Source organism: Callorhinus ursinus, unplaced genomic scaffold (assembly GCF_003265705.2).
Source record: "Callorhinus ursinus isolate GAN/ISIS: 27379988/994484 unplaced genomic scaffold, GSC_fseal_2.0 scaffold52, whole genome shotgun sequence".
Taxonomy (NCBI): Eukaryota; Metazoa; Chordata; class Mammalia; order Carnivora; family Otariidae; genus Callorhinus; species Callorhinus ursinus.
The window spans coordinates 7418711-7442716 of NW_027397114.1; the positions used below are offsets into that span (position 1 = coordinate 7418711).

Genomic DNA, 24006 nt, shown 5'->3' on the forward strand with positions numbered 1-24006 from the left:
TGTTTCACATTTTTAAATGATGCATCTAGACTTCTGCTTCTGGCTGGTGGTATCAGAACAATTATAAAAACCAGATTAAAAAAATTTTAAGTGTTTGAATGGTAATCACAAAAAGTTCAGCTCTATATTCATGGGTTCTCTACTCCCTTGCTGCATTTTCTGACTTTAACCAGAACACAGAGGCCAATGAAGAAAGAAGAGTCATAAAGCTTGCAGTACTCCTGTGGGGCTGAAGACACAAATATTGGAATTCAGGCTACCAAAGCTGCCAGGATTCAAATGGCCAACATCCCAGAAAAACTGAGTAACAGATAAAGTCTAACATTCTTCATTTAATTTTCCTTCAAGACATTTGCTGACTCCTAGATTTCAGCAGTTTTATGATGGGAGGGAACTAAATACTGGATTTCAGGGCCCAGAAGGGAAGGGAAAACCTTAGTAAACACCCTTGACCAAACTACAAACCAGGAATAAGAACAACTTGGAAAAAACAAACAGATTCAACTGGATCAATATGATCTCACTTAGTGAAAGAATGAAAGCTTTCCCCTTCAGATCAGGAATAAAATAGGATGCCTGCTTTTGCCACTTCTAATCACACAGTACTAGAGGTTCTAGCCAGAGTAATTTGACAAGAAAGAGTAATAAAAGCATTCAAATTGGAGAGGAAGAAATAAATTATCTCTGTTCACAGACAAAATGATCTTATATGCAGGAAAACCTCAAGGTTCCACAAAAAAACTGTTAGAACTAATAAATGAATTTAGCAAAGTTGTAGGATACAAAATCAACATACAGAAATCAGTTGCATTTCTATACACTAACAATGAACAATTTTTTTTTTAAAGATTTTATTTATTTGACAGAGAGAGAGACAGCAACAGCGAGAGAGGGAACACAAGCAGGGGGAGTGGGAGAGGGAGAAGCAGGCTTCCCGCTGAGCAGGGAGCCCAACGTGGGGCTCGATTCCAGGACCCCGGGATCATGACCTGAGCCGAAGGCAGATGCTTAACAACTGAGCCACCCAGGCGCGCCAACAATGAACAATTTAAAGAGGAAATTAACAAGACCATTCCATTTGCAATAACATCAAAAATAATATACTCAGGAACAAATTTAACCAATAAAGTGAAAGACTTGTACACTGAAAACTAAAAAATGTTGCTGAAAAAAGTTAAAGAAGATAGAAACAAATGGAAAGACATCCCTTGTTTATGGATTAGAAGTCAATATTAAGATGTTCATAATAGGGTGCCTGGGTGGCTCAGTTGGTTAAGCAACTGCCTTCAGCTCAGGTCATGATCCTGGAGTCCCGGGATCGAGTCCTGCATCAGGCTCCCTGCTCAGCGGGGAGTCTGCTTCTCCCTCTGACCCTCTTCCCTCTCGTGCTCTCTATCTCTCATTCTCTCTCAAATAAATAAATAAAATCTTTAAAAAAAAAAGAGAAAGATGTTCATAATATCCATGGGTCGCCTGGCTTGGTCAGTAGAACATGCAACTCTTGATCTCAGGGTTGTGGGTTTGAGTCCTATGTTGCATGCAGAGATTACTTAAAAAAAATTTTAAAACTTGGGGCTTCTGGGTGGCTCAGTCAGTTGAGCATCTGACTCTTGGTTTCAGCTCAGGTCATGATCTCATGGGTTGTGAGACTGAGCCCTGAGTCAGGCTTCATGCCCAGCGAGGAGTCTGCTTGACATTCTCTCCCTCTGCCCCTCACCCCACTCATGCTCTCCCTCTAATAAATAAATAAAATCTTTACAAAAATTTAAAAACTTAAAAAAAAAGTTCATAATATTCAAGCAATCTATAGATTCAGTACAGTGCCTCTAGAAAGCCCAACAATGCTTTTTGCAGAAACTTAGAAGTCCACCAAAAGTTCATACAGAATCTCAAAAGTCCCTTAAGAGCCAAAACAATCTTGAAAAAAAAAGAACAAAGTTAGAAGTTTCACATTTCCTGGTTACAAAGGTACAATAATCAAAAAAAGTGTGGTACTGGCATAAAGACAGACATACAGACCAATGGAATAAAACGGAGAACCCAGAAATAAACTCTTGCATAAATGGTCAAATGATTTTCAACAAAGGTGCTAATAAGATTTTTCCATAGAGAAAGGGCAATCTTTAAAAAAGAGACAGTGCTGGGAAAACTGGATATCCACATGCAAAGGAATAAAGTTGGACTTGTTGAATTACTATATTGTATATCTGAAACTAATATAACACTGTAAGGAGGTTCCCCCTCCCCTACTTGTTTTTTTTTGAATCTCTACACCCAACATGGGGCTCGAACTCACAACTCTGAGATCAAGAGTTGCATGCTCTTTGGACTGAGCCAGCCAGGCTCCCTATAACACTGTATGTTAACTATCCTGGAACTAAAAATAAAAACTTAATTAAAAAAATGAACTCAAAATGTATCAAAGACCTAAATATGAGAACTACCACTACAAAACTCTTAGAAGACAATGCAAAAGTTTTATGACATTGGATTTGGCAATGATTCCTTGAATATTATATCAAAAGCACAGGCAACAAAAGAAAAAATGGACAAACTGAACATCAAAATTAAAAACTTGCACATTAAGACACAATCAACGGAGTAAAAAGGCAACCTACAGAATGGAAGAAAATACCTGCATAATATATCTGATAAGGGGTTAATATCCAGAATATATTGAGAACTCCTACACTCAACAATAAAAAAGTAAAAAACTCAATTAAAATACGGACCACGGGGCACGTGGGTGGCTCAGTCAGTTAAATGTCTGCCTCTTGATTTCAGCCAGGTCATGATTTCAGGGTCCTAGGATCAAGCCCCACATTAAGCTCCATGCTCAGGAGGGAGTCTGTTTCTCTCCTCTCTCTCCCTCTCCCCACCCCTGCGTGCACACACGTGTGTGCTCTCGCTCTCTCTAAAATAAATAAATCTTTATAAAAAATGGACAAAGGACTTAGACATTTCTCCTAAGATATACAAATGGCCAATAAGCCCATGAAAAAAATCACTAATCAATAGAGAAATACAAATCAAAACCACAATGAGATACCACTTGATACCTATTAGGATAGCCACTATCAGAAGAAGAAAGTAAGTTATAGCAAAGATGTGGAGAAACTGGAACCCTTCTGTACAATTGGTGGGAATGTAAAATGGTGCAGCTGCTACAGAAAACAGTATGTTGATTCTTCAAAAAATTAAAAATAAAATTACCATGTGATCCAGCCATTCCATTTTGGGTATATATCCAAATGAACTGAAATAGTCTCAAGGAGATATTTGTACACCCATGTTGATGGCAGCATTATTCACAACAGTTAAAAGGTGGAAGCAACCGGGAGTGCCTTGGTGCACTGTGGTGCAACTGGTTAAGTGTCCAACTCTTGGTTTCATTTCAGTTGTGATCTCAGGGTCGTGAGATTGAGCCCTGTGTCGGGCTCCGTGCTCAGCAGAGTCTGCTTGAAATTCTCTCTCTGTCTCTCTTTCTCCCTCTGCCCCTCCCCACTGTGCTCTCTTCTTTTAAAAAAAGGTGGAAGTAACCCACGTGTTCACTGACATATAAATGGAAAAACAAAATGTGGTATATACATACAGTGGAATATTATCCAGCCTTAAAAGAGAAAGAAATTCTAAAATATGCTGTAACATGGATGGTCTTGAACATTATGCTAAATGAAACAAATCAATTATAAAATGGCAAATACTGTATGACTCCACTTAAATGAGGTACCTAGAATAGTCAAATTCATAGAAACAAAAAGGAGAATGGTGGTTACCAGGGGCAGAGGGATGGGGAGAATTATTTATTTTTAATGGGTACAGAGTTTTGTTTTGTAAGATAAAGAGTTCTGGAGATGGATGGTAGTGACAGTTGATCAATAATGTGAATGTGTACCAATGAACTGTACAATTATAAATGATTAAGATGGTAAATTATATGTTATGTGCATTTTACCACAATTTAAAAAAAAAATGATCTGGCTGTATTCTGTCTGTCCTCTCCCCCTAAAAAAGCACAGAATTAATTCTTCTCTAGAATGACTTAAAGTAAAAACTCCTACAATCTGAGAGAAATTAAGAAAGATTTGAATAAGTGGAAAAATATATATTCTTTATGAATGAAAAGGTTCAATATTGCTCTCCCCAATGTAGTCAATGCAATACCTATAACAGTACCCACAGGTTTTATTGTAGGACTTGACAAGCTGATTCTAAAATTCGCATGAAAATTAAAGGGACCTAGGGCGCCTGGGTGGCTCAGTTGGTTAAGCGACTGCCTTCAGCTCAGGTCATGATCCTGGAGTCCCGGGATCGAGTCCCGCATCGGGCTCCCTGCTCAGTGGGGAGTCTGCTTCTCCCTCAGACCCTCTTCCCTCTCGTGCTCTCTATCTCTCATTCTCTCTCTCTCTCTCAAATAAATAAATAAAATCTTTAAAAAAAAAAAAAAAGAAAAAAAAAAGAAAATTAAAGGGACCTATTATAGCCAAAATCATCTTTAAAAAGAACAGATAGAGGACTTATATTACCTAATTTCAAGACTTAAAATGGAACAGAACAGAGAGTGCAGAAATTCAATAGGGAAAGAGTAATCTTTCTAACACATGGTGCTAGAAAAAGTGAACAGCTGTATACCAGTAAATAAATTAAGAAACAGACAGAACCTCTACCATTATATCTCATACCATATACAAAATTTAACTCAAAATGGATCAAAGACCTAACTATAAAAATTTAAATTATAAAACTTCTAGAAGAAAATGCAGAAAATAACCTAGTGTTCTTAAATTTTTTAACATCTTAAACAGGTCACAAAAAAATATGACTAGGGATGCCTGGGCGGCTCAGTTGGTTAAGTGTCTGCCTTTGGCTCAGATCATGATCCCAGAGTCCTGGGACTGAGTCCCTCATCAGGCTCCTTGCTCAGCAGGGAGCCTGCTTCTCCCTCTGCCTGCGCCTCCCCCTGCTTGTACTCTCTCTCTCTCTGACAAATAAATAAAATCTTTAAAAAATATATGTCTATAAAAGAAAAATTCAATCAAATAGAATTCATCAAGGTGCCTGGCTGGCTCAGTCAGTAGAACATGTGACTTTTGATCTCAGGGTTGTGTCTGAGCCCCACATTCAGAGCAGAGTTTACATACATATATACAGATGTGCATAAATTGGAACTCACTGAAATTATAAACTGATACTCATCAAAAAACACCAACAAAAATGAAAAGGCAAGCCACAAGACTGGGAGAGAGTATTTGCAAAACATCTGTCCAACAAAGGCTTGTATTTTGGAATATATATAGAACTCTTAAAATTCAGTAAGAAGATAAACAAACCCCCCAGACAAAAGGCAAAGGTCTGATAGATAGTTCACCAAAGAAGATATAAGGATGGTAAATAAGGGCATAAAAAGATGTTTGACATCATTAGCTATTAGGGAAATGTAAATTAAAACCATAAGAAGATACCACTACATAATCACTTAAACAGTTAAAATTAAAAAGTGTTAGCACTTAAAAATAACAAGACTATGAAGCACCTGGAACTCTCATACACAGTTAATGAGACTATAAAATAGTACAACCACTTTGGAAAACTGGCAGTTTCTTTAAAAATTCTCCATTTACCATATGATGCAGCCATTGTATTCCCAGGTATCTACCCAAAGAAATGAAAGCATATGCCCACAAAAAGGCACAGATGGCTTGTATATATATTTTTTAAAAGAGTTTATTTATTCATTTGACAGAGAGAGCAAAAGAGCACAAGCAGGGTGAGCAGCAGAAGGAGTGGGGGAAGCAGGCTTCCCGCCGAGCAAGAAGCCCGATGCATAGTTCAAGCCCAGGACCCGAAGGCAGACGCTTCACCATCTGAGCCACACAGGCGCCCCTGGCTTGTATATTTTTAAAACACAACCTTTTATATTGGAAATAAAAAGAAAATCACCAGGAGAATTTCTGGTCTTGCATATTATAAGCTCAGAAGTTGCCACTCCATCCTAACAACAAGTAAAAAGCTAAACAAACTGAAAAATCAACAACTCTCCTTAGATCTGCCAGAGAGGGAGGTCACGGGATAAACCACTGCCAAAAGGATTGGTGACTGGCAGATACAAAGAATCACAACTTAAACTTAAGCAAAATCCCACAAGCAGAAACCACCTCTAGCAACCAATGCTGGGGTAGGAAGATCTGTGCTGTAACTGGTGAAGCGTAGGAGGCTCAGGTGTGCACAAGTCTGAGAGTTAAAAATTCCAGGAGTTGGGGCACCTGAGTGGCTCAGTCAGTTAAGCGTCTGCCTTTGGCTCAGGTCATGATCTTAGGGTCCTGGGATCGAGTCCCCACATCGGGCTCCCTGCTCAGCGGGGAGCCTGCTTCTCTCTCTCCCTCTGTCTTCCTCCTTCTCCCTCTGCCTGCCTTTCCCCCTGCTTGTGAGTGTGCACATGTGCTCTCTGTCAAATAAAAATCTTTTAGGGCGCCTGGGTGGCTCAGTTGGTTAAGCGACTGCCTTCGGCTCAGGTCATGATCCTGGAGTCCCGGGATCGAGTCTCACATCGGGCTTCCTGCTCAGCAGGGAGTCAGCTTCTCCCTCTGACCCTCTTCCCTCTCGTGCTTTCTCTCTCTCATTCTCTCTCTCAAATAAATAAAATCTTTAAAAAAAAATCTTTTACAAAAATAAATAAAAAATTCCAGGAGAATCTGGCCATGGGAGGACCCCCCCAAGCCAAACACACACACACACACACACACACTCTCTCTCTCTCTCTCTCTCTCGTGAGTTTTACCTCTGAGAGTTACCAGGTCCTAAGTGAGTATCAGAGAAAAATCCCCTCATGCTTCTGGCAGGAGGAGAGGAAAAGGAGGTATTTGGAAATATGCTGGGGCATTCTGTTCTTAACAAAACCTGCCTTCAAGAGAAACTATTTTACCAGAGCTTAACCTGCTGGGTTTTATCAGAGCCTAACCTACTTGGGGTAAAGGAAAGAATGAACTCCAGCTCCACCAGCCATCCTGTCCCACCAGTCAGGGAGAAACGGGAAAGTGCTGGTGAAGTCCACAGAGCAGAGACACTGAAAGACTGAGACTTCGAGAATTATACATACTTTCCCTATCCCTTCACCTTACCATAGCGTTCTTAAAGGCTTATTTTAGTATAGTTCCTTTTACCCAGTACCTCATGTCTGCCTCTCAAAAGAATACTGAAAGCATATTAAAAGGCAGAAAATGCAATTTGAAGACACTAAACAAGCATCAAAACCAGAGTCAGTTAACGGGAGGAATGTTGGAATTCTCAGACTAGATTTTTTTTTAAACTATGATTAATATGCTAAGAGCTTTTTTTTTTTTTGCTAAGAGTTTAAATGAAAAAAGTGGACACATCAAGAATGGATTGATAGGGGCGCCTGGGTGGCTCCGTCGTAAAGCGTCTGCCTTCAGCTCATGATCCCAGGGTCCTGGGATCGAGCCCCGCACTGGACTCCCTGCTCGGCGGGAGGCCTGCTTCTCCCTCTCCCACTCCCCCTGCTTGTGTTCCCTCTCTCGCTGTGTCTCTCTCTGTCAAATAAATAAATAAAATCTTAAAAAAAAAAAGAATGGATTGATAATGTAAGTAGAGAGAGAGATTCTAAAAAAAATTTTTTTTAATTATAGAAATTAAAAGCATAATAACAGAAATGAAGAATGCCTTTCGTGGGCTGATTGTTAGACTGCTCAAGGCTGAGGAAACAATCTCTGAGCTTGCAGACATGACAAAAGAAACCTCCAAAACTGAAAAAAATAAAAAACAGAACAAAATATCCAAGAACTGTGGGAAAACTACAAAAAGTGTAACATATACATGATGGGAAATCAGAAGGACAAGAAAAAGAAAGGAACAGAAGCAATATTTGGAGTAATGATGGCTGAGAATTTCCCCAAATTAATGTCAGACACCAAACCACAGATCCAGGAAGCTCAGAGAAGACCAAGCAGGATAAATGCCAAAAACCCCTAAACCTAGGCATATCATATTCAAACTTTAGAAAATCAAACATAAAGAAAAAGTCTTGAAAGAAGCCAGAGAGAAAAAACACTTTATCTATCAAAGAGCAAGATAAGGATTACATTCAACTTCTCAGAAACCATGCTAGCAAGAAGACAATGGAATGAAATATTTAAAGGGCCGAGAAAGAAAAACTAGCTAGAATTCTGTATCCTTCAAAATGATCCTTCAAAAGTGAAAGAATGTTCCTCTCAATCTTGCTGTGAACCTAAACTGCTCTGAAAAAAATTAAGTCTTTAAAAAAAAGTGGGGAGAGGGGCACGTGGGTGGCTCAGTTGTTAAGTGTCCAACTCTAAATTTCAGCTCAGGTCATGATCTCAGGTAAGATGGAGCCCAGCATGGGGCTCTGTGCTCAACTCAGAATCTGTTTAAGATTCTTTCCCCTCCCTCCCCCTCTGCTCCTCCCCCTGCTCAGGTTCTCTCTCTCTCTAATAAATAAATAAAATCTTTAAAAAGGGGGGGAGAAATAACTTCTGTCAGACAAACAAAAATTGAGGGAACTTGTTGCAAGTAGATATGCTTTGCAAGGTACGTTAAAAGAAGTTCTTTAGAGAAAAGGAAAATGATACAGGTCAGAAACTAGGATCTACATAAAGAAAGAGCATCTGAGAATGAATAAATATAAGTAAAATTTAAAAATGTTTTATTTTTAATTGATCTAAAAGATAACTGTTCAAAATATGAATAGTAACAATGTAGTTTAATTATGTCGGCTTCTGTGTATGTGTGGGCATGCTTATGCATAAGTGAAATGAATGACAGCAATGAAACAAGGGATGGCAGGAAGGAACTGGGAATACTTTGTTATTATAAGGTACTTGCACTACTTGGGAAGCACTATGGCATTATTTGAAAGTGACTGGATTAATAATAAATATATATTTCAAACTCTAGGGCAGCCACTAAAAAACTTTTCAGATTAAAAGTAAAGGGATAGAAAAAGATATACTAAAACTAATCAAAAGAAAGTGGGAGGAGCCATATTAATTTCAGACAGAGCAGACTTGAAAGCAAGAAAAGTTAAAAGGAACATTACATAATGAGAAGGGGGGCAATACTCCAGCAAGACATAACAATTCTTAATGCGTATCCAACTAACAATAAAGCATCAAAATACATGAGGCAAAAACTGATAGAATGGCAAAGAGAAACAGATGAATCTACTATTAGAGTTGGAGACTTTACACTCTTCTCTCAGAAATAAACAGATTCAGCAGCAGAAAATCTGCAAGGATATAGTTGAACTCAATAGCACCACTAATCAACTGCATATAATTGACATCTGTAGACGATTTCATCAAAGGACAGCTTGTGTTACACATTTTACTCAAGCTCATTTGGACCATTCACCAAGAGAGACCATGTTCTTGGACACAGACACACTTTAACTAATTTAAAAAAATAGAAATCATAAAATGTCTGTTCTCTGACCACAAAGGAATTAAACTAGAAATCAATAACAGCAAAATAGCTAGAAAAATCCTCAAATACTTGGAAATTACATAATTGTAATACTTCTAAATAGCACATAGGTCAAAGAGGAAACCTCAAGAGAAATCTTTAAATATTTTTAACTAAACGAAAATGAAAATGCAACTTAACAAAGTTTGTGAGAGTCAGTGAGAGCAGTGCTTAGAGGGAAATTTACAGTACTGAAACCATGTATCACAAAAGAAGATCTAAAACCAATCATCTAGGGGTGCCTGGCTGGCTCAGTCAGTAGAGCTTGAGTCCTAGCCCCATACTGGGCATAGAGCTTACTTAAAAAAAAAAAAATTAAAAATAAATCAAATAAACCATCTAAGCTTCCATCTTAGGAAACCAGAAAAAGAAGAACAAATTAAATCCAAAATAAGCAGCAGGAGAAAAATAGTAAAAATTAGAGGAGGGGCACCTGGGTGGCTCAGTCCATTAAGAGGCTGCTTTGGGCTCAGGTCATGATCCCAGGGTCCTGGGATCGAGCCCCTCATCGGGCTCCCTGCTCAGTGGGGAAGTCTGCCTCTCCCTCTCCATCAGCCTTTCCCTTACTCATGCTCTCTCTCTCAAAAAATAAATAAAATCTTTAAAAAAAAATAGAACAGAAATCAATGAAATTTAAAACAGAAAATCAGCGGGCGCCTGGGTGGCTCAGTCGTTAAGCGTCTGCCTTCAGCTTGGGTCATGATCCCAGGGTCCTGGGATCGAGTCCCGCACCGGGCTCCCTGCTCTGCGGGAGGCCTGCTTCTCCCTTCCCCACTCCCCCTGCTTGTGTTCCTGCTCTTGCTGTCTTTCTCTCTGTCAAATAAATAAATAAAATCTTTCTTAAAAAAAAAGTATTAAAATAGAAAATCAGTAGAGAAAAATCAACAAAACCAAAAGCTGATTCTTTGAAAAAAAAAAATCAACAAAATCAGTAAGTCTCAAAAGCCAGGTTAAGAGAAAAAGAGAGAAAATACAAATTACTAAAATCAGAATTGAACCAGTGGGGGCATCTGGGTGGCTCAGTTAAGCACCTCTTGGTTTTGGCTCAGGTCATGGGATCAAGCCCCACATTAGGCTCCATGCTCAGCAAGGAGTCGGCTTGGGAAGTCTCTCTCTCTCCCCCTCCGCCCCCCCACCCCCACTCTCTCGCTAAAATAAATAAATCTTTTCTTAAAAAAAGAAGAGAATTGAAAGAGGGAACATCACTACAGACCCCATAGACATTAAGAAAAATAATACAGGAGGGGTGCCTGGGTGGCTCAGTCAGTTAAGCAACCAATTCTTGATTTTGGCTCAGGTCATGATCTCAGGGTCATGATATGAGCCCTGCATTGTGCTCTGCACTGGGCATGGAGCCTGCTTAAGATTCTCTCTCTCTCCCTCTCCCTCTGCCCCTCCCCCCATGAATAAATTAAATTACATTTTAAAATAATATAGGAATATTATAAACTAATCTCTGCCCACAAATTTAAAAATCTCAATGAAATGGACCAATTCCTTGAAACACATAATCTACTAAAACGCACACAAGAAGAAACAGATAATCTGAAAAGCTATATATCTATTAAAGAAATTGAACCAGGGGCACCTGGGTGCCTCAGTTGGTTGAGTGTCCAACTTCTGGTTTTTGTTCAGGTCACGATTTCAGAGTCGTGAGATAAAGCCCTGTGTTGGGCTCCACACTCAGTGCAGAGTATGCTTTAGATTCTCTCTCTGCCCCTCCCCCACCGACTCACAAGCACACTCTCTAAAATAAATAAATAAATCTTTAAAAATAATGAAAAAAAAAGGGGCGCCTCGGTGGGTCAGTCATTGGGTGACTGCCTTCGGCTCAGGTCATGATCCCAGGGTCCTGGGATCGAGCCCCACATTGGGCTCCCTGCTTGTGTTCCCCTCTCACTATGTACCTCTCTGTCAAATAAACAAAATCTTTTTAAAAAATAAATAAATAATAAAAATTTAAAAAAAAAGAAATTGAAATAATAATCTTCCAAAACAGAAAGCATAGGTTCAGATAGGTTCACTAGTGAATTCTACCAAACATTTAAGTAAGAAATGATATGCATTCTCTAAAACCTGTTCCAGAGGGCGCCTGGGTGGCTCAGTCGTTAAGCATCTGCCTTTGGCTCAGGTCATGATCCCAGGGTCCTGGGATGGAGTCCCACATCGGGCTCCCTGCTCAGCGGGAAGCCTGCTTCTCCCTCTCCCACTCCCCCTGCTTGTGTTACTACTCTCACTGTCTCTCTGTCAAATAAATAAATAAAATCTTTAAAAAAAAAAAATTAAAAATAAATAAATAAATAAATCTGTTCCAGAGCATAGAAGCAGAAAGAACACTAACTCATTTTATGAAGCCTGCATTACCCTAATATCAAAACAGAAGACATATAAAAAACTATAGACCAATATCTCTGATGAACATAAAAGCAAAAATCCTCAACAATATTAGCAAATCGGATCCAACAATATATAAAAAGAATTATATGCCATGACGAAGTGGGATTTATCCTAGTATGCAAGGCAATTTCAAATACAAAAATCAATCAATGTACTCCATCACATCAACAGTCTAAAGAAGAAATATCACACAATCATCAGAAGATGCAGAAAAAGCATTTGACAAAATCCAATACCCATTCATGATAAAATCTCTCAGCAAAGTAGGAATAAAGATGAATTTCTTCAAGTTGATACAGAACATCTACAAAAACCCTACAGCTAATACCATACTTAATGGTGAGAAATTCCAAGCTTTCTAGCTAAGATGAGGAAAAAGCAAAGATGTCTCACCACTGCTTTTCAACAATATACTGAAAAGCCCTAGCTAATGCAGTTAAGACAAGAAAATGAAATACATATTGGGATGGTAGAAATAAAACTGTCCTTGTTCATGGATGACATGCTCATGTAGAAAATTCAAAAGAATCAGCAAAAAATTCCTGGAAGTAATAAGCAGTTATAGTAAGGTTGCAGGATACAAGATTAATATACATAAGTCAATCACTTTTCTATATACCAGCCATGAATAAGTGGTATTTGAAATTAAAAACATGGGGTGCCTGGGTGGCTCAGTCATTAAGCATCTGCCTTCAGCTCAGGTCAGGATCCCAGGGTCCTAGAATCGAGTCCTGCATCAGGATCCCCGCTCAGTGGGAGGCCTGCTTCTCCCTCTCTCATTCCCCTGCTTGTGTTCCCTCTCTCACTGTGTATCTCTGTCAAATAAATAAATAAAATCTTAAAAATTAAAAACTTTATCATTTACATTATCACATTCAAAAATGAAATACTTAGGTATAAATACAACAAATGTTGTATTTGTATATACAAGATATATATGAGAAAAACTATAAAACTCATAATAGATATTAAAGAACTAAATAAATGGAGAGATGTTCCATGTTCACGGTCAGACTCCATATTGTCAAGATGTCAGTTCCTCCCAACTTGATCTATAGATTTAATCCCAATCCCAATAAAAATCCCATAAAGTTATTTTGTGGATACTGAAAAACTGATTCTAAGGTTTATATGCAGGGGCACCTGGGTGGGTCAGTCGGTTAAGTGGCTACCTTTGGCTCAGGTCATGATCTCGGGGTCCTGGGACTGAGTTCTGCATCGGGCTCCCTACTCAGGGGGAGCCTGCTTCTCCCTCTCCCTCTGCCTGCTGCTCTGCCTACTTGTGCTGTCTGTCAAATAAATAAATAAAATCTTTAAAAAAATAAAGTTTATATGCAGAGGCAAACAACCCAGAATACCCAACACAATAACGAAGAACAAAGTCAGAGGACTGACACTACCTAACTTCAAAACTTACCATAAAGTCTACAGTAATCAAGATAGTGTGAAGGGGCGCCTGGGTGGCTCGGTCGTTAAGCGTCTGCCTTCGGCTCAGGTCATGATCCCAGGGTCCTGGGATCGAGTCCCGCATCGGGCTCCCTGCTCCACGGGAAGCCTGCTTCTCCCTCTCCCACTCCCCCTGCTTGTGTTCCCTCTCTCGCTGTGTCTCTCTCTGTCAAATAAATAAATAAAATCTTAAAAAAAAAAAGATAGCGTGGTATTGGAGAAACGAGACAAGATGATCAATGGAACAGATACAGAAAACAGAAATAGAAATAGACCCACATAAATATAGTCAACTGATTTTTGACAGGAGGAAAAGAAATACAATGGAGCTATCTTTTCAACATATGATGCTGGAAAAACTGGACATCCATATACAAAAATGACTAATGCAGACATAGACCTTATATCTTTTACAAAAATTAACTCAAAATAGATTATAGACCTAAATGTAAAATGAAACTCCTGGAAGATAACACAGGAGAAAACCTAGTTGACCTTGAGTATGGGTGATGACTTTTCAGATAAAACACCAAAGGTATAATCCAGGAAAGAAATAAATGATAACCTGGACTTAATTAAAATTTAAAAATTCTGCTCTGAGAAAAGACAATGTCAAAAGGATGAGAAGACAAGTCACAGACTGGGAGAAAATATCTGCAAAAGACACATCTGGGGGTGCCTGGGTGGCTCACTAGATTAAACGTCTGACTCTTGGTTTCGGTTCAGGTCATGATCTCATGGGTGGAGAAACTGAGCTCCATGTCAGGCTCTGCGCTCAGCAGGGAGTCTCCCTGAAGATTCCCTCTGCCTCTCCCCCTGCTTGTGCTCAAATAATAAATAAATCTTTAAAAAAAAGATACATCTGATAAAGGACTGTTATCCAAAACATACGAAGAATTCTTAAAACTCAACAATAAGAAAAAGAACAATTAACATTGTGTCAAAGACCTGAACAGACATCTCACTGAAGGTGATATGCAGATGACAAGAAAGCATATGAAAGGGTTTCAACATCATGTCATTAGAGACCTGCAAATTAAAACAATAATGACATACCCCTAGACACCTATTAAAATAGCCAAAATAAAACACTAACAAATGATTGGGAGCATACAAAGCAACAAGAACCTTACTCATTGCTGGTGGGAATGCAAAATGATAGTTATTTTGGAAGACAATTTGGCAGTTTCTTACAAAACTAAACACTCTTTTTTAAGTAATCTCTATACCCAATGTGGGGCTTGAACTCAAGATCAAGAGTTGGATGCCCTACTGACTGAGCTAGCCAGGCACCCTTAAACACATTCTTACCATAGCATCCAGCAACCATGCTCCTTGGTATGTACCAAAAGGAGCTGAAAACATGTCCTCACAAAAACCTGCACATGGGTACTTACAGCACCTTTACTCATAACTCCCAAAACCTGGAAGTAAACAAGGAGTCCTTCAGTGGGTAAATGGATAAACTGGTATATACGGAAAATGGAATATTATTCAGAGCTAAAAAGAAATGAGCTCCCAAGCAATGATGAAAAGACATGGAAGAAACGTGAATGCATCATTGCTAAGTGAAAGAAGCCAACCTGAAAAGGCAACATACTGCACTCTGACTACAACTATAGGACATTCTAGAAAAGGCAACACTATGGAGACAGGAAAAAGATTAGTTGTTGCCAGGGGTTAGGAAGGAGGGCTGGATAAACACAGGATTTTTTTTTTTTTAAAGATTTTATTTATTTGAAAGCGAGAGACAGAGATAGCGAGTGAGAACACTGAGCGGGGAGGAGAGGGAGAAGCAGGCTCCCCACTGAGCAGGAAGCCCAATGCGGGGCTCGATCCCAGGACCCTGGGATCATGACCTGAGCCAAAGGCAGCCGCTTAACCAACTGAGCCACCCAGGAGCCTCCAGGATTTTTTTTTTTAAGATTTTATTTATTTATTTGACAGAGAGATGCGGGGTTTGATCCCAGAACCCTGGGATCATGACCTGAGCTGAAGGCAGACGCTTAACCATCTGAGCCACCCAGGCACCCCTAAACACAGGATTTTTAGAGCAGTAAAACAATTGTGTGTGATACTGTAATGGCGAATACATGTCATTTTATATTTGTTAAAACCCATAGAATGTAGAACACCAAGAATGAACCCTAATGTAGACTATGGACTTTTGAGTTTTAATGAGGTGCTGAGGTAGGTTCATTGACTGTAACAAACGCACCACTCTGGTTCAGGATGTTGATAATGAGGGAAGAGGGGGGTGGGTGGGACAAGGAATACATGGGAAATCTCTGTACTTTTTACTCCAAACTGCTCTGAAAAATAAAGTTTATTAGTACGAAAAATAGAATCACCATTTTTTTTAAGATTTTATTTATTTATTTATTTGAGAGATAGAGAGCACATGAGAGGGGGGAGGGTTAGAGGGAGAAACAGACTCCCCGCCGAGCAGGGAGCCCGATGTGGGACTCAATCCAGGGACTCCAGGATCATGATCTGAGCTGAAGGCAGTCGCCCAACCGAGCCACACAGGCGCCCTAGAATCACCATTTTTTAAAAAGATTTTTACTTATTTATTTGACAGAGAGAGAGAGAGCGTGTGTGCAAACAAGCAGGGGGAGCAGGCAGAGGGAGAAGCAGGCTCCCCACTGAGCAAGGAGCCTGACGTGAGGCTCGATACCAAGACCCTGGGATCATAACCTGAGCTGAAGACAGACACTTAACCGACTGAGCCACCCTGGTGCCCCTAAAATCACCATTTTTTTTTAAGATTTTATTTATTTGACAGAGAGAGACACAGCAAGAGAGGGAACACAAGCAGAGGGAGTGGGAGAGGGAGAAGCAGGCTTCCCGCAGAGCAGGGAGCCCCATATGGGGCTCGATCCCAGGACCCTGGGATCATGACCCGAGCTGAAGGCAGACGCTTAACAACTGAGCCACCCAGGCGCCCCTAAAATCACCATTTAATTCAGAAAATTCTTGCAAAGAGATGGTGGTTTATTAATGTTATTCCTAATCCACATTTAACTGCATAACAATATATATCACTGCTAGGCTTATAAAGGCTTATTGAAGCTTATGATAAAGGCCTCTGATCAAGTGTGAGGAACCATTCCTTTTTCTCAAGTTAATAGTTTTGCTCAAAATTGTTAATATTTGGCAGTATTTCTGCCTAGCTGTTTCATTCTCATTAAACACACATGCACTCATCTGCATATTCGGAAAAATGTAACTCTACTTCAAGAATAAACGTGTTAAGATTTCAATGCCTTGTATGGATAAGCCAAGGTTATGTGGTGGATCTGAAGCTATGTATCAGAACTCTGTATGGAACAAGGAAAACTCTTTCCCTACACAGCTAACACTACCGACATACCTGACAGAATATACTAAGGGAAAAGTTGGTACGAAACTGTCAAGTGATCATTCTCCGTGTGGTTATGCCCAAGCCATCTCTTAATGATAAATTAAAAAGTCTCTTTACCTGTCATGACCTGAGTTCAGGCACTCTTGCGGAAGCTGGAGACAATACTAACCCCTGCACTGTGTAGGGAGATGCACTCCTTGCATTGGGGCTTAAATGTTAGTGATTTCACCAACCCTTGAAGTGCAGAACAGTAAAAAAACAGTTTTCAGCCGTTTTTCTTACTGAGTTCTCATTTTTAAAATATTACAAAGATCTCAATTAGGTTTTAAAATAAGTTATTTCTGTTGAAAAGGCAGGGCCTTAGTTTAAAGAGATACATGCCAATAGGTCTTTCTGGGTCACTGCACAAACCACAAGATGGCTTTTTTTCTTCTATTAATTAAAAACTTACACAAAGATGCAACAATTTTGTGCCTTCGAGTGATTTTCTGATTTTACCTTAAAGTACCAAGATTTAGTGGCTACACATATGTAACTCGGTCTTGCAGAATTAAGTATTAATAGGTACTGTACTAGATGAGATTAGCTGAGTTAAAAGTGGTACCTTTCCTATTAACTCAATTATTCCCCTGCCAAACCATACCGCCCTGGAAATTTCTAAAGAAACAACATGTTGTACTCTTCTATAAGGTAAAAATCAAGAAATGCTACTATGCCCAAGGATAGAATTACACTGTGTATGTGTCTGGAAGGCCAAATCTGTTTCTGACTGAAACCTTAAAATTCCAATTAATACAATTTCCCATTCTCTTATACTCTAAAATTACAGGAGCTTACACATGACTCTAGGTTTTTCCCATTGCTGCAGGAGAAATGAGTTGAAAAATATCCCTTAGCTAGTTTTGAAGAAAATATTTTATGTACCTAAAAAAGAGTAATGTTTTATCTGAATCTCTCTCCAAATCCCCTTCACTTCTTTAAGCTTTCATTTCTCTTCTGACCCTCTTAATCAGAACACAAACAATGCTATTCTGACTATTATGAGCTTGGCACCATTCAGTTATGCATACTCAAAGCATTTGAGTTCTCTGAATTCTTTCCTGGCATTTTAGTAGAGGAAGATAAAAACAAACCTGAGCTGAAACCGTGCCACCTGGAGGATGCACATGTATTTCACTATCTCTTCCTATCTATACTCTGCCCCATTTTAAAACTCTATATCAAATTTAAATGTTCCCTGCCTACAACAAAGCAAGCTTGTCTCAATAGGCTTGGCTAAGGTGCTTATATTTTTCTTCACAGGTAAAGAAATTAAATAATCCCTCTTTCATTTACCAAACAATTTTTTTTAATGTTGGCACTCACTCAAAGTCCATTTGAAGGATCTATTCCTCTAACTTAAAATCACAGCAATTTGATCTCATTTATAAACAATCGAACATAAGTACTTCTTGGAAATAATCTGCTCAACTGCTACCTTTTTTTTTTTTTTGTCTTTCTATGGACAAGATAATATAAGAAAAATTCATGAAATAAAATAAATATTGCCTGGCCTTAAAATGTTACTTTATGCTTCTTTCCAGTGTAAAGGAGAGAGGAAAGAGCAATACAAAATGTAAACTAAAAGGTCAAATTTCTAACTTATTTGACATCAAATGAAAAAATTTTTCTTTTCTTTCCTTTTTTTTTTTCTTTAAGTAAGCTCTACACATAATGTGGGGCTTGAACTCACGACCCTGACATCAAGAGTTGTATGCTCTACTAGCTAAGCCAGCCAGGTGCCCTGATATCAAATGAAAAAATTTTCTAAGAGGAAGTTTCAGAGTAGTGGAGACCAATCAAAAAATCATTCTGTCAAAAGTAAAGAGCACCTCAGTTCCAGTATTAATACACTTGTGAGTTCATGCCAAACATGACAACTTTTTAAAATGTAACTTACGTGGGAATAAGATTTCAGGCCAAAACTGACTACTCAATTTAATCCTTGTTGTAATTACAAGGTCTAAAACAGTTCCCATTTTAAAGATGCTAACTGAGTTCCCACACATTTTTTTTTTTTAAGATTTTATTTATTTATTTGACAGAGAGAGACACAGGGATAGAGGGAACACAAGCAGGGGGAGCGGGAGAGGGAGAAGCAGGCTTCCCACAGAGCGGGGAGCCCGATGTGGGGCTCGATCCCAGGACCCTGGGATCATGACATGAGCCGAAGGCAGACACTTAACCACTGAGCCACCCAGGCGCCCTGAGTTCCCACACATTCTATATAATGTTTCTTTTTAACATATTCTTACTCTGTAACTAACTTGGTCATCTAGATTCTAACCTCCACATTCCATCTCATAAGGCAAGTATTTTTCTCTCAATTATGAGTAACATTCATTATCCCAATTTTAATTTATTGTCCAAAAGGGGGAAAAAAAACCTTTAAGAAAACCACATATGAAGTAAGCCACCTTGATGAACCAATCTTTCATGTTCAAAGCACTTATTTTAAAAATAACTCTTCAGCTTGGGGCGCCTGGGTGGCGTGGTCGATTGGGCGACTGACTCTTGATCTCAGCTCGGGTTGTGATTTTGGGGTGATGGGATCAAGCCCTATGTCTGGCTCTGCGGTCAGCACAGAGTCTGCTTGGGATTCTCTCTGCCCCTCCCACTCATGCGTGCTCTCTCTCAAATAAATAAATAAATGTTAAAAAAAAAAACTCTTCAGCTTTATATGCATGGTATTATATTCATTTTATATTTATGAAAATATAATCTGCCTAGGGTTACAAAATATGTTAATGTTTGAAGTAGAATTAAAATGTGGCATTTCCTTTATCTCATACTACAGATTATTAAAATATTTCCCATGAATATCTAAAAATGTTTCCTATTTCTAAAGTAACAAACACTGATATCTTAATCTGAAAATGTATATATCACCACACACACATCATACACACAGGGAGACAGCAAATTAAATGGAAAAGAGCTCTTACCTTCATCTCCCTCTGGTGCATATGAAGCTGTAATAATGTCAATATCAGCACAATTCATCACAATCTGATTGGTTGCCTGCCTCACCTAGAGGGAAAAGAAAAACCAGAAGTGTCAGAAATAGCCAAGATTAGTAACATGTACATCTTCATCTTGGCCTAATGTGTGTCACCAGGAATTTTTTTAAACCCAGGCATCACTAAAACCTAGACTGAGTATTTATACATCAATGGCAAAAATAAATGAGTAGTTTTAAGTAATCCAAGGCAATTCACATTTTTCAAATTTTATTAAGAGCAACAATAAACACTTAAGTATTTTACAGAATTTAAATATCTGACCAATGAGCTAAATAAAAGCATTTTTCCCACTTAAACTTTTATTTAAAACAATTAAAACTTTTCAAATTAAAAATTAATTAGGAGAGGGCGCCTGGGTGGCTTAGTTGGTTAAGCAACTGCCTCCGGCTCAGGTCATGATCCTGGAGTCCTGGGATCGAGTCCCACATCGGACTCCCTACTCGGCAGGGAGTCTGCTTCTCCCTCTGACCCTCTTCCCTCTCGTGCTCTCTATCTCTCATTCTCTCTCTCTCAAATAAATAAATAAAATCTTTTAAAAAAATTAATTAGGAGACACTTCTCATGTTGCAATTAATTATGTATTTCAACCTATACATCAAACCCATCATAAGACCTTCTTTAAGGATAGAGAAAGAAAAGTGATATCATAAACCATGTCAAAATTTCGTAAGACACTCTAAATTTTTTCTCTTACCAAAGTAACATTTTGGATATAACATACAGTAATGACTCACCACCAAGATTAAATAAACTTTTTAAGATTTTGTCTTACTTGCTTCAGATGCCCCAAAATAAAATACAGATATAATGAAAGAAAACCCCATCCTCTCTTCCTCATTACATGGAGATAACCACTCTCCTAAGGCTAATGTAGCTCTTTCTCACATATGTATAGTACTTCTGCTACCTATAAAAAGATCAGCAAACAATGGTTTGTTTTTTTTTAATGATTTTTATTTATTTGTCAGAGAGAGAGAGCACAAGCAGGGGGAGCAGCAGAGGGAGAGGGAGAAGCAAGCTCCTCACTGAGCAAGGAGCCCGATGTGGGACTCGATCCCAGGACCCTGGGGTCATGACCTGAGCCGAAGGCAGATGCTTAAACAAGTGAACCACCCAGGCGTCCCAGCAAACAATGTTTTTAATTTTATACAAACAGTATCAAAATGTATATAACCTTTGCATCTGCTTTTTTAACATTGTTTCTGAGATGGGTAAATGCAGACAGATGTAGATCTAATTCATTTACTTTTAACTCCTACAGAGAAGTATTCCATTCTATAAATAAACTACGGTTATTTATCCATTTCCTTTCTAAAGGAAGTTAGATTATTTCCACTATTTTGTTATTTAAAATAGTACTATAATAAATATCTTGGTCCATGTTTTCTTATGCACATTTTTCTTTACCAAGAATATCCCAATTATGCTCTAGAGTAGTTTCAATTAACACTCCCGTGAGCAAAGAATAAGGAAATCCCATGTTCATCATCCTCCAAAAAACTTAAAATTTTTTGACAATCTTATGGGTATTAAATGGTATTCTACCATTGCTTTAAATAGAACTTTCCTGATTACGCATCTTCTCTTTTTAGTTTCTTTCTTCTTCCTTTTTTTTTTTGCCATTCTTTTTCTCTGTAAATTATTTATTCATAACCCTTGCCCACTTTTCAATTTGGTTGTAGACCTGCTTTTATATAGTTGTTGAATTTAAACAGAACCTCAAATTCATTTTCAGACCATTCATTTGAATGGTCTAAATTTAAAATAACAAAAATACTGGGGCTCCTGGGTGGCTCAGTCAGTTATTGGTTTCGGCTCAGGTCATGATCTCATGGTTGTGAAATGGAGCCCTGCATGGGGCTCCCTACTCAAGGTGGAGTGGGCTTCAGATCTTTCTCTCTCTCCCTCCCCCCTCCTTCCCTTTCAGCCCCTCCTTGCTGACATGCAAGAGCTCTCTCTTTCCCTCTCTCTCTCAAATAAATAAATAAAATCTAAAAATGAAATAAATAAACTAACAAAAGTACAGATGCCCTAAATCACAAATGTCTACAGAGGCCAGACAAGCAGGTGAGTAGAGTAGGCCAGGTGAAGGCTATGCATAAAGGAAGGGGGAGGTAGCCATTTCTTGGAGCCAACCAATTATTGCTATACTGAAAAGCAGACTTAGTATTGACAGATCTTCCAATTACAAAAAGAAAAAAAAAAAAAAAGCCACAGGGCTCCTGGATGGCTCAGTTGGTAGTGCATGCCATTCTTGATCTCTGGGTCTGAGTTCGAGCCCCACGTTGGACAGAGAGATTACTTTAAAAAAAAAAAAAGGGCCACAAATTTCAGATTTCATGTGCAATCTCCCAAACTGTAACTGATGGCAACTAATATAAATCTGCAAAAACACTGTGCAGTCCAAACAAAACCCACATGTAGGTCAATAGGGCCTTGAATCACTAACAGACCTCAGAACTAGGTAAGGACACAGGAATAATATAATATCTATATGAAAAAGCTATACCAAAGGGTAATCATTTTATTAATAACCAATAAATAAACATGATTAATCTCAAACTAAAATTACCTGACCTAAATTACAGATAGTATGTTAGTAAGCCTGTAACAGACTGTTAAAATCACTAACCCATAACATGAAACTATTTTGGCTCATTAAAAAAAAATCTTTTTCAGCGACTTGGCTAGGTCAGTTGGTAGAATGTGAGAATCCTGATCTTGGGGACATTAGTTTAAGCCCCACATTGGGTGTAGAGCTTAGTTTAAAAAAAAATCCTTTCCATAAATTTCTCTGTTTCTAAACAAAAATGTCATTTAATAAACGTTTTTTTTTTTTTATTTTTAAGTGGTAGGAGCACCTGGCTGGCTCAGTCGGTAGAGCAGGCAACTCTTGATCTTGGGATTGTGAGTTCCAGCCCCATGTTAGGTAAGAGATTACTTAAAAATAAAATCTTTAAATAAATAATTTTGTGAGTGGTAATATTCCTTCACACTGTTTATTTCATCAGGAACATTCCTAAGCAGCACTAAAACCTTTCTGTACCAACTGGCCATTTATAGCACTACATTTGAATGAACAAACAATCAAGAAAGACCCCTTTGCCTATTTATAAATTCACTTTCAGAAAATTCAGCAACAGAGAGAAATGAAGCACTTAATGAGGATGGGGTGGACTGCAGGGAGGTGTCTCCAAAAAGTAAAATGAATAAAACCTTCCAGAGTCTGAAGTTTGTGTCAACAGGATAATAACAGTAGTTTAGTTAACATCTTCATCTTTAGCTAGGCAATCATATTTTCATCCATCAACATCTACAGTGAATTTAATGGTAGCCAAGCAGTTTATCTGCCAATGTAAAGATACCTGTACAACACTACATATGCCAAATGACATTCACCTCACTACTATTGTAACATTCTAAGTGAAAGTGTTTGCATACCCTGGAAAGGCACAGTCTACAACATCCATTTACAAGTACATTCTAACCTCCTGTGTTTAGGGAAAACCCACCTGTTTATACTACTGAATTAAGCTGCTTGTTGAATAGCTACTAATCTTTTTTTTTTTCCCCAAGATTCTGCCATTTCTGGAAGGGTGGGAGGGAGGAACCAAAGGAACAAAAATACTTATCTCAGTAATAGAATGCTACTCAAATTTTAAAAATCTGACAGTATACTCTGCCTCAGATTAGACATGCATTTTAAACAGGATATAAAATGCTTGTTTTAGTCCTTAGTGCGTGATTCACTGTAATCAGTTAATAGATTTTTGTTATTAAGACACACACACACACGGGCATGTGGCTGCCTCAGCAACTCTTACATTTCAGGGCTGTGAGTTGGCATAGAGTTTACTTAAAAAAAAAAAAGATATACACAGAGACCAAGATTAACTGTGCTGTAATCATAAAGATGTTCCTCTGAATATCATCTAACAGCATTCACCTAACAGTTTATAAAGTGTCTATCAGAATGATACAAAATTTAAAAACTATGTGCTATATTATATAGTACTTTGGATATCAGCATACATGTACAGATTTAAAATATCTACATGGAGTTAAGCGCTTCACTACCACACAGTAACACTGCTCTTTTTGATGTTTTCCCCACAATAGCACTGACCTGATGATTCAATACATGATTTCTCACATATTAACATCATGTTAGTGATGTGTTCCACAACCAAAAATACAGGTAATAATTCAAAGGAATTTCAGCATTAAGAGCTTCACAGTATG

At 38.4% G+C, this 24006-nt stretch overlaps 1 protein-coding gene across 2 annotated transcripts in view; it reads right to left on the reverse strand.

The window, feature by feature from the left end:
• Positions 1-24006, reverse strand: part of NPEPPS (aminopeptidase puromycin sensitive) — a 98595-nt gene that overhangs the window by 69139 nt on the left and 5450 nt on the right. For both annotated transcript variants that reach the window (XM_073883823.1, XM_025859214.2), the window contains exon 2: positions 19687-19771. In XM_073883823.1, coding sequence (XP_073739924.1) covers positions 19687-19771 — 85 coding nt within the window. The remainder of the gene's footprint in view (positions 1-19686; positions 19772-24006) is intronic.